This window comes from Arachis hypogaea, chromosome 8 (assembly GCF_003086295.3).
Source record: "Arachis hypogaea cultivar Tifrunner chromosome 8, arahy.Tifrunner.gnm2.J5K5, whole genome shotgun sequence".
Classification (NCBI taxonomy): Eukaryota; Viridiplantae; Streptophyta; class Magnoliopsida; order Fabales; family Fabaceae; genus Arachis; species Arachis hypogaea.
The window spans coordinates 3,796,183-3,807,923 of NC_092043.1; the positions used below are offsets into that span (position 1 = coordinate 3,796,183).

At 35.1% G+C, this 11,741-nt stretch overlaps 2 protein-coding genes across 2 annotated transcripts; one reads left to right on the forward strand and one right to left on the reverse strand.

Annotated features, from left to right (window-relative positions):
* Positions 1-421: 421 nt before the first annotated feature.
* Positions 422-2,188, forward strand: LOC112705713 (glycosyltransferase family 92 protein Os08g0121900-like). The gene has a single exon (XM_025756627.2). It carries the CDS (start codon positions 422-424, stop codon positions 2,186-2,188), a length of 1,767 nt encoding a protein of 588 aa, XP_025612412.1.
* Positions 2,189-4,980: 2,792 nt separating this feature from the next.
* LOC112705715 (uncharacterized) lies at positions 4,981-9,742 on the reverse strand. Its single transcript, XM_025756628.3, has 9 exons — positions 9,219-9,742; positions 8,484-8,520; positions 8,285-8,363; positions 8,119-8,164; positions 7,921-8,019; positions 7,062-7,130; positions 6,639-6,978; positions 6,396-6,544; positions 4,981-6,269 (listed from the first exon to the last, which is right to left on the reverse strand). Exons 1-9 carry the CDS (start codon positions 9,579-9,581, stop codon positions 5,448-5,450), a joined length of 2,004 nt encoding a protein of 667 aa, XP_025612413.1. The 5' UTR covers positions 9,582-9,742; the 3' UTR covers positions 4,981-5,447.
* Positions 9,743-11,741: the final 1,999 nt, after the last annotated feature.

Consider the following 11,741-nt stretch of genomic DNA (forward strand, 5'->3'; position numbering starts at 1 on the left):
AGCATATGCATGCCCACGGAAGAAGAAACAAAGATGTTGCCTTGGGTGCAAGGCCGCAACTTAAGCTTACCCACTCATCACTCCTCGAATCACTTTTGAACTGTGTTGAATACAAATTTCTTGTGTCTTCTCTCATCCCTCTACTTACGTGTGTGTTCTGTTTGACATTTTCATTTCACCCCTTTCACAGAGAAAATAAAACAATGACAACACTCACCTAATGCTATAGTAGTCATGTATCACCTTTCAATGCCTAGCTAGCTTTCTAATTATAAGATGTCCGCCAACTTATTAATCATTCTTCCATAATCTTCATTCATTTTTCCTTTATTTCATCCTCCTTCTCCGCCTTCACCAGCTTCCATTCATTAATCCAATAACAACCGCCCGCTCGCGCGTGTGTCTCTTCTCCATTCAAACCATGCGGAGAAGATCAACACGCGCCACCGGCACATTTCTTCTCTGCCTCCTCTTCATTCTCCTCTTCTCCATATTCTCCCTTCACCTTTCCCGCAATGCCATCTCTTCCTCCTCCCTCCATCTCAATCTCAACCTCGACAACCGCCACCACCTCCTCCACCACTCCAACAAGCGTGCCCTCCTTAACAACTTCGACAACGATGGCCTCCTCCCTCATCCAATAGCACATCGTGTCTCCTCCATCAACGTCTCCTCCCTTTCCTTCTCCGTCTCCGTCTCCGAATCCGTTCTCCTCCCCGATTGGGAGATCCTTCTCATCGTCTCCCCAAACACACCCTTACCTCCTCTTCCTCTTGATCGCGATGACAACTACCATTGCCTTTTCCGCAACAACCAAAGGTCTCCGGCCAAGTTCTTCGCCGTTTTGCCCTTCACCAACCGCACCACCTTCAGGTGCGTCATGCCGGAATCAGTTCGTCGCCGTCGTATATTCTCTCAGCCGAACTTGGTGGCGTCATCCTCATACAACGAGTCACCGGACTTGTCGTCTTCGCCGGCGCCGGAACTCCTGAGATGGAACTTCTTCGTTTACGAGTCATTCTCCACTGACGACGACGTCGTTTTGTTCGCAAAAGGCGTCAACAGTCGCCAGGGCAACGACCGTTCCCCAAACGAGCTACGTTGCGTCTTCAGTTTCGGAGACGGAATTCGTAACACCGTCAAAACGACCGTCACTAGCTCCGTCCAGGAGGTGTTCCGTTGCCCGCACCCGGATCCATTGGAATTGGGCCTTGGACAAGGACCCGAGAGAATCACCGTTTCACTCGAGATCATTGCCGGAAACCTCCTTGTCCCTTCTGTGGCTTATTACACTCCTAGGCCCAATAAGAAGCCCAATTCTCTTCACGCCCAGCCCAAATATCAGATATGCGCATGCACCATGGTTTACAACGTAGCGAAATTCTTACGAGAGTGGGTGATGTACCATTCCAAGGTTGGCATTGACAATTTTTTATTGTACGACAACGGAAGCGATGATGACTTGAAAAAAGTGATCAACGAGCTTCGTGGAGAGGGTTACAACATCTCAGTGTTGCTTTGGATCTGGCCCAAGACTCAAGAAGCTGGGTTTTCTCACAGTGTTCTATACTCTAAGTCCCAGGGAATGTGCAAATGGATCATGTACGTGGACGTTGACGAATTTGTTTTCTCTCCTTCTTGGGGTAATATTGGAAAGGGCCATGAAAAGTTTCCTTCGCTGAAATCGATGGTGCCACGAGAAAAACATGTAGGGCAGGTTTCGGTGAATTGTTTGGAGTTTGGGCCATCGAGTCAGAAGGTACACCCCTTGGAAGGTGTGACGCAAGGGTACACGTGTCGTCGAAAGGTGGAGCAGAGGCACAAGTCTATGGTGTTGGTGGATGCAGTGAATCCCAGCTTGTGGAACGTGATTCATCACTTTATGGTGAACGACAAGGCTGGGTTCGTGTCGATTCAATTAGGGTTGGACAAATGGGTGGTGAACCACTACAAGTACCAAGCGTGGGATGAGTTCAAGAACAAGTTTCGGAGAAGGGTCTCTGCTTATGTTGTAGATTGGAGGCAAAATGTGAATCTAAATTCTAAGGATAGGACTCCTGGGCTGGGCCATGAGGCCATTGAGCCTGAGGACTGGGCCACCAAGTTCTGTGAGGTTAGGGATGAGAGGCTTAAATCATTTACCCAAAAGTGGTTCGGCTCCTTTAGGCCCAACCATACCCACGCATAGCTGACCAGACCAGTTCTTGATTCTTTTATTCTTTTCCCAACATTTGTATAGGAAAATTACGAAAGAATGTGGGTTGGAATTGGTTCATTGTGGTGGTGACGTGGTGTTTTGTTGTAGATTGACTTTTTGTTTTTGACGAGCTAAGTAGAGCTGATGTTCCATCTGTTCTTGTGGGTTGAATGAGATTTTTTTATTTCCATCCTTTGAAACACATACACTTGATGAATTAGTGTGGTTAGGATAAATTTTAGATACAATATTCATTAACCTTTGTCTGACACACATATTTATTGTGTTTAATTCTATTTTAATAAAAAATAAATTTTTTAAATATATTTAAATACACATAAATACTATTACATATTAATATGTTCATACTTACTTTTATCATATATTTTTTACTTTACCTATTTATATTTGTCACACTTTTTAATTTTTACTCTTAAAGTCGCAAGAAACAGAGTTTACAAAGGAGTGAATCATCTTCAGTAAAAAAAAATTAGATGATGTCAATTGTAATATTTTATTTTTTATTTTTTTTCATATTTAATTTTGACCCCACTTATAAAATTAATAATAAAAGATTACACTATATTTTTTCAAATGTTAAAAAAATTAGAGAAGTTCCAGTTTCAATTTACAGGACCTTTGCCAAAGTAACTCATCCAGAGCATCTCTCTCTTTCTTTCTTTTCGAATATCTTATTTAATGATAATAAGTTTTGAGGAAGTTTTTGGCGTGGGGAAAATATTTTAAAGTTCTTAATGAATTAGGATAAATTAAGAATATATGAAAAATATGGGGTCATTTTAAAATATGAAAAAAAAATAATTAACTTCTACATGACTACCACATTCATATGACCATCACGTGTACATTTAAAGAGACTTCGAAACTCATATTTTTAAAGACTCTATACCACTCTCTATACGTGCCAACATCATTAATAAGAGAAACACTACAAATATAAATCACTTGCTCATTTCTAAAAACAATTTCATTAAAAAATTTAAAACATTTTTGTTAAAAATGTGTTAGTCATAAAAAGTAACAACAACAACAATAATAATAATAATAATAATAACAACAATAATAATAATAATAATAAAATTTATTATAATTATAACAAAAAATTTTATCACTTAAAAATAATGTTAAGAAAATTTTTTATTCTCTTCAAATGAACTCTATATAAATTTTAGTCTTTTTATAATGAAATTTAAATATTAATTTCTAATACAAAAATAAAAAAGGATATTTTAGTATTTTTCAAAATTAATACTAAAAAATTATTTTTATTTGAATTTTAAAAAGAATACCTTAGTCATTTAAAATGAGTATATATTTTAGTCTTGTTAAAATCAAATTCGAATTTTTCATTTCTAATACGATCAAACAATATGAATTTAATCTATAATGGTATTTTAATTTTTTTAGATTAACCTTAAAATATTATTTTGTTATTTTAAAAATTTATATGATATTTTAACTGTTTCGAATTTAAATTTACAATTTCTAATACAATTAAGTAATTTTTATTCTAAAATGGTATTTTAGTTCTTCAAGGTTAATGGTTAAAAAAGTTGTTTTGGTATTTTAAAATTAACTATAAAATGTTCTAAACTTTTTAATATTAAATTAAAATTTATAATTGCTATTAAATCAAATAATATTAATTATTCATATAAAATGTGTTATAGTAATTTTAAAATTATTACATAAAGAATATTTTGGTATTTTAAATTTAACGGTAATTAACAAATATTTTAGTTTTTTTAATATGAATTCTATAGATATTTTAATATTTTAAAATAGAAATTAAATTTTAAGTTGTAATACAATTAAAAAACTTTAAAAATAAAGAGGTTTTTTATCTTTTAATACTGATACCAAAATACGATTTTTTTCATAATATTAAAAAAATTGTTTAATATTTTCAAAAAATTAATCAAAAGAATATAATTATTCTTCAACTGATACTTCATCAATTTTTTACTTAATCTGACAGGCCCTTTTGTAATTAGTACAACTTTAAAGTAGAATTTTACAAATTTACACACTTTTTATAGGACACTAATATAGGCCACTAAATTAAAATGTCCTTCCCTAATCCTTTTAAGAATCAGCTTCAAGTTTCCCATATTAGTTTTGATGGGTAAACAAACATCTTAAGTTAATTGGTAGTTATTATACTTGTGAAAATGTTTCTATATAGAATTCTATTATCACTAACTACAATGCTAATGAATACTGTTTGAGTGAATTATTTATACACCTCCACAGAGATTATTTTCGGCTAACAGTACACCTCAATATAGACGTGACTAAAGTGACCACGCTCAAAATGTGACAAATATTACACGGCTTTTTATCCTCTGCATCTCTTTAAGTCCTCTCCTTTTTATCGTGCTAAATAGGCATTCGATGTTGCATGTTCGTTTTCGTTACCACAATGAAGCTAGGCTCCCTCTTTTGCTTAGCGCAGTAACAACTTGTTGAACATTGAGAGTGAAAACATATATTTTGCTTCTGCGTTTTCAATCAGGAACCTTATGACATGCCTTCAAAATAATTTCGCATCATGATCAAAATGAAAAAAAAAAATTCGCAAAGAAAAAACACATAGCACATGTAAGTTACAACATGATAAGGATACACACCTAAAGTCATATTATACGGTCTCTTATGATAAGCTAGACAAGGAATTATGCCTTCTTGATTGTGACATTAAAAGTTTACTAGATTTATATGTTATAGCTAGAGTCGTAAAACATGAAAAAGGTTCAAACAAATTTCAACAGAAAAGAAACCATCATCCACTAAAAAAGGGAAAGGAAAAAATTATGTCCCAATCACTCAGGGTCTTACAATTACCATTTTGATTATAATGAATTTGCGTTAGAAACAAAATAATCAGAGTCAAGTGTGCAGATTGTCGAAAAAAGAAAAAAGAACTGTACAAATGTGTAGGGGACTAATATTGAAATACAAGAGCAAGTTTTTGAGTCACTGGCTGTAGCAAGTCTCCATTATTTCCTTTAGCTACATTGAATATGAAAGGACGGCAGTAACTCGGTTGAAGAATTAATCATTAATCATTTAACATCACCCAAGTCTAAGAGACTAAGACCTAGGCCGGTGTTAATCGCACTATAACTCTAAGCTTGTTTGCATAGAAAGCTGAAATATCAAGTCAAAAAACTAAAATGATTAAGGGTGAAAAAAATGGAGCCATCATATGGGAGAAAATAGTATATAATCAGAGCTGCAATGCCAAATTTGGATGCAGCTGAGAACCGGTCTCCATATTGGAACTAGATGAATTTGATGTTCCAAGCGAAATAGAATTGTGTCGAATGGGAACTTCCATGCCCGGCCATGAAGCTTTTCCAGCATATCCTTGCGATGAACTTTGTGGCTCGAATCCAGATTCCCGAGCCATCAAATTACTGGAATCTAATTGACTAAACTTGTTTAAAACCTGAGCCTTAAGAGGCTGATTAATAATTGTCGGTGCCGTGTGGCTAGGAAGGCTGTTTATGTGATCCGTGTCTAACATCTGGGGAGCCTTTCCAACACTGGAGGACGAACCAGTTAAGTCAGCAAGTCTTACCATCTTCATTTGAGATGATACATTTGAACCTAACCGGCCAGCTGAACCAAAATCATCAGAGTGCGCCATCAGTTCCTGCTGAATCCTCATAGGAACCATGGATTCCATACCACCACTAGCCCTGCTGAGTGGATTCAACTCACTTTGGTAATTCAATTCTCTGTTAATTACCATTTCACCACCTTGTAAGCATGATCTATTTGAAACAAGGAATGATCCAGATGAAGAAGAAAAATTACTTCTATGATCCTCTGGTAAACAAGGGTCTGAAGTTTTCTCTTCATCACAAACTGGGAGATTTTGCCTCTCTGACACTTCATCTTCACTTACCCATCCAGGACCAAACTCGTGTCCTTTTGGTAAAACACTGCTGATTTTCTGGGAAGCAATCTTCCAAACAACAGGACCAAGATCTGCAGCAAAATGGGCTAGGCTCCTTGCATAGCTATGCTTTGCATGTAAACCAACCTGATGTTGAAAAAAAACTAAGTAAGAAGCAAAAGATGACTTTATACTTGATATATGCTTCCAATTTTGTTTTATCTAGTTCAGGAAAACAAGAAAAAGAGATAAAGCAATAAGAAAAGTTCATACCGCAAGTAGTTGCTTGAATTCATCTTCAACTGTAGTCAATACTGGTGGTTCATTGCGTGAAGGCACTGGACAATTGTAAGTATCACGCCTGGTCTCATCAACCGCAAACTGCTTCTTTCCGTACCTTAACACAGCTTTTAGAACAGAAGCTGCAAGAAAAATATAATAGTGGGAATTTGTTTAACCAGGGTCAAAAAGATGGAACTGAAAAAGCACCAGGAAGATGTTGATCCACATGCTAACCTGGAAATTCATTCTCCCATTCAGATGTCCAGCTTGTACCTCCACTGTTAAAATTGTTGTGGGAGGCCCTAGTTGATGAATCCGCAGGCTGAAATTTACTAAGCACTTTTCTTAGATTATAACCATTGGAGCCACTGGCAATATCCCCAACAGAAGCAAGGGTTGCATCGGATGAAGATTCAGGAGCAATGCGCTCTGCGGGAGACATGACCAGTGACTTTCTATTGTGCTTGCCTGGTGGCCTTCCTCTCTGCACAATTTTAGGTTGTGGTTCACTATCGTCACTATCTTGTCTGAGATTCTCAAAGTCCTTCCTTGCAATTTCTTGCATGGCCCGAGCCTAAGAAAAAGGTTCGGTCTTTAGAATATAACAAACAAATAATAAAAAATCAAAATTAATATAGTTTCAAGACTTCACCAAACCTGTCGATAGTAAATAGTATCTGGTGAATTATATTGCATTGCATTTGAGCATATCAGAAGCACATCACTCTGCAAGAATGAAGCAGTGTCACAAAATTTTATCAGACTATTAAGAAATACTAACTTAAAGATCAATTGTAGTACAAAAAATCCAAACCATCTGAATGGCCTAAGCTACCAGAAAGGTATATAAGTATAAAAAAATGCAAAATCTGCTATGATGAGCAAGGTAATTTACCAAAATTTAGCAATCAGTGTGTCTAAATAGGTAAGAAGGCAAATGACAGTCGAGGCTTGGGTTTATAATGATGTCAAGCCAAACAATAGAAAAAGAATTACAGATCAATAATGAAAACACATCAGGACTTAATTCAGCACTATTTGACAATAAACCTTTAATACAAAAGGCTGAAGTTTCTAGATAAATGATGGGAGTAGTATTCAAAACTCCGTAAAAAAAATCATGAAATCCAAGTGGAAATATTATCCAACACCAAAAATAACAGTTCTTTTGGTTTACCAATCTTTTTCAGTCTTTGGACAAAAACAACTTCCAATTTCCTACATAACAACCAGCATCCAAAACGAAAACAACAACAGCTGGCTGAGTGAATGGATTGGAATTCATAAAAGGATGAGAAGAGAAGAGAAAGTAGTGCTGGACTAAGCCTTGGAGGTCACTGAAAAACTGATACAAATTTGGTGAAAAGTGGGAGGAGGAAACACAGAGGGGGAGGGTTCATCCATCATGAAGTGGACCACACAACCTCCTTAAACGAGCTAAAATCCACGGGACTTTGATCTCAGAAGCAAGTCCCATATATTTTCTACAAAAGCGGGTAAAAACTACAGCACAAACCTCAAATTGATCCAAGTTGGTGTAAAGTCCACCATCCAACTTCTTCCTCACAGTTCCAAAATCCATAGGGTGTCTAATGATATCATGATAATCAGGAAGCTGCATCAACAGTGTTTCTTTATGTCAACTCAAGTTACGGGAATTCAGATTTCCAGAACCGAAATATCATATATATGCAAGCATCAGAAAAACAAGCACCTCTTCTGGATCCACAGGCTCAGAGAATACCCCATGAGTGTCCTTTCTGCAAAATGGATGAACAGTAGAAAACACAATCTGTCAAATTCTCAAGTAAAAGAACAAAACCCGGGATGAAAAAAGGAGGGGAAAAAAAAGAAAAGGGAGAAAGAAACAATAGTCATACTTTTGAAGCCTATCAAGGATAAACAGCAAGAGCTTTTTGTCTGGCAAAGGTGTAGTGGGACCGGATTCACCCTGCGAACCTGTCAAACACATAATATATTTATAAAAAATCGCCATTAATATTCCCCCACTACGCACCTTGCACCAAGGGAATGAGATTTTTCGAGGGCAAAAAAAATCATTTCCTTATAGCTTCATACCATGTTTACTGTCAGTCGCTTTCGGAAGCTTTCCATCCTGCAAAAATCATCCCATCATCAAATCCCAAAAAGCCATGTGCTACTCATTTTATACTAACCCCCTTTTTTTAACACACTCTGGTTTATCCTTAACAGGATCGAAAACTAAGAAAGCACATCAAATTTAAGGAAAGTGTCACAAACCCACATGCAGTAACCAAGGTAGTGAGTGGTTGGTTGGGTGGAAGCAAGAAAAATACAAAAACGAGAAGAAAAAAAAAGTTGAACAGATCAGAGACAGGATTTAAAAAATTGAAAAAACAAAAAAAAGAAACAGAGAATACTGAGAGATAAGACAAATTGAAGCTTTTAGGCATATCCGTGCACTTTGTGCGGATAAATAATGAAGGGATTTAAATTAAGAGGGAAAAAGAAAGAAGAAGCGGCAGCACCAGTGCGACTACCCCACCCCCCTCCCCTCGCCCAAAAAAAAATTAGGAATAAAATTAATATCAAAACCTAAACGGTCAAACTCAAGCACACGCAGCTACTGGTTCACAATTCAACGAGTTCAACTCATAAAAAAATTAAAAAATAAAAAAGGAAATAATACGCGCGAAATCCCAAAAGGGAATAAATTTCGGTTTTTTTTTTGCCCCAATTGTAAGACCCCACAACAACAACAAACAAAATCTAATTGTATATATGAGAGGGGAAAATCAATAATTGAAGAGATGAATAATGTGAGGCACTCACGGCTTCGTCTGATCCGTGGAAGGAAGCGTCAATTCTGCGCCTCTTGCGCGTGGCGGCGTCATCGGGATCGCCGCTGGGGAGAGAATTGGAAGGGGATAATGCGGCGGTGGCGTGGTGGCTGTGGTGTTGGAGGTGGGGATTGAGTCCGACGAGGAGTTTGTGCTTCTTCTGCTTGCGCTCGTCATCGTCGTCGTCGACGATGGTGCCGTTTTTGGCGTTTCTCGAAACGGCGTGTCGTTGATTCTGTTGTTGCTGCTGTTGCTGTTGCTGTTGTTGCTTCTTGAGGGATCGCTTTTGAAGATCCAAAAGGGATGGGCGTCCCTTCTTCTTCTTCTTCGTCATCGTTTCAGATACCTCGCCCATTGTTTCCTCCTCTTTTCTCGCTCCCTAAACAAACACCTACTAATTTCTCTTTATTTTCTTTTTTTACTCTCTCTCTCTCTCTCTCTCTCTCTCTCTCTCTCTCTCTCTCTCTCTCTCTTCCTTTAATATTTTAAAATAAAAATAAAATAGTGTATTAGTATGTTGTATGTGTCTACTTCTATTCGGATACTATACGGTGATGTATGCGTGCCACTCACGTGACTACTCTTTGCCTCTGAGTCATTGCCTCATTGCTCGGCCGCTTAACGCTTATGCTTAACAATTTTTTATTGTTTTATTATTCCTTCAAGTCAGTCCCTTTCTTTTTTATTTCCACTTCCCACACAAGGAAACCATGCTTCCAATTTCAGCTCCATCTATCTATCTATTTATTAAACTATTTTTTTTTTAAATAATCCATCTATCAATCTAAATTATTTCCTCCTTCAATCATAAATGAAAACTTATCTTGATAGCAATCCTATTTTTAAAATTCAAAAACAACTAATATTGCTGATTTAGAGGTGAAAGATAGAAAAAGATCCAATTTAATTTGTAAAACAAAAATAGTCAACAATAACAATCGGTTTTATTAGTGCATTGTGCAACTGTGCAATCCATTTGATATAAATTTTGATCTTACCAAAATTCAAATTTGAGTTATATAAAGAAGAAGAGATGAATGATAGTGGAAAACTGGAAATTAAACACTTGAAATTAAACTGTGCAATCTTCGGATATTTTTATCAATTCAACCATTATATTATAACTATATATTATGTAGGCAAAATATTATAAAATGTGATAAATATATTTTAAAAATATTTTAAAATATAATAAAAACAATAAAAATATATTTTTTATAAGTGATAGATAATGTTTGTATTTAGCAAATTGTTTATTTAGTTAATCTAAAATTTTGTAAAAATATTTAAATAATTATTTAAAGATACATATAAAAATAAAAAATATCTCTAAAATTTTTTATTTTTTAAAAATTCTTGATCATTGGCAAAAGAAATTTACTTAGCATAAATCTTTTGATAATTAACCTCTAAAGCTTTTGGTAAAAAAAAATGACAATAGTAAAAATTCACCTCTATAAATTCATGTTTTTTTAGTAATTTTGAGTAATATAAATTCATGTAAGATAATTCATAAAAAAATAATACTCTCCGTGATGATTACATCACTTAATATCTTTTAGTTAGTAGTTTAATTTTATGTAGTAACTTCTCAAATGTTTAAGTAAATAGCATTTTTGTCAACAAGTAAGTTAATTTGTCATTGGAATGGATTTATTGAATGTCTATATCAGGACTTTGTTAAAAAACATGGATATAGAACAATTTTAATGAAATATATTTTCTTCTATCACCTCTAATGTATCCCTCTTTTAATTGACACATGCAACCAAATTTATCTTCTTAATTGTTGGTTTCTTCTTTATGGATAAGTGATGTGTGAACATCATTAGAGTCTTTTTTATGTAATTTATATAGTATTCTGTTGATTTATTAAAAAGTTTTAATGGATTATGCCCCATTAGATGAGTTTCTGTGGCTTTTGATTGATTTCAAGTAGCATTCGGATGAAAAAATGATAAAAAACACATGAAGAAGCAAAAGAGGCTCATGCGTACGTATAAGTTGTGCGTACGTATGACTGCAAAGAGTGTAACAAGCCAATTTCTTCTCTAGACAGTGGACGCTAAGGCAGCGTTTGGTTTGAGAGACATAGACACTGAGACATAGACACAGTGGTACACGGTGACATATGTCTGCTGTTTGGTTTGGTTAGACATAGATTTTTTAAAGACACGGGAGGACACGGATAGACACGGAGACATTAAATTTGTGTACCTCCAATTTGGTGAGACACTAAGACACAACTTGTGAGACACTAATTTTTTACTCTTTTACCCTTATTGAAATTTTAAAATTTGTCCTCTTATCTTCCCAAACCTTTCTTTTTTCTCTTCCTCTTTTAGATTCTATAACTAAATTTATCTTTCTATTTTCTTCAAAAAAAAATTGTACATTTAATTTTTATTTATTTAAATTTTGATTAATCTTTGATAAATTATGAGTTTTAGTTTTTTTATTTTTTTCAAAAAAATATATATTTAATATTTGAATGATAGTTTAAGATGATATTAGA

Coding starts and splice junctions, on each gene's coding strand:
- LOC112705713 (XM_025756627.2), top strand. CDS start 422: ATGCGGAGAAGATCAACACGCGCCACCGGCACATTTCTTCTCTGCCTC.
- LOC112705715 (XM_025756628.3), bottom strand. CDS start 9,581: ATGGGCGAGGTATCTGAAACGATGACGAAGAAGAAGAAGAAGGGACGC. Junction 8,521..9,218: donor TCCACGGATCAGACGAAGCC/GTGAGTGCCTCA, acceptor TGATTTTTGCAG/GATGGAAAGCTTCCGAAAGC. Junction 6,270..6,395: donor AATTCAAGCAACTACTTGCG/GTATGAACTTTT, acceptor TTTCAACATCAG/GTTGGTTTACATGCAAAGCA.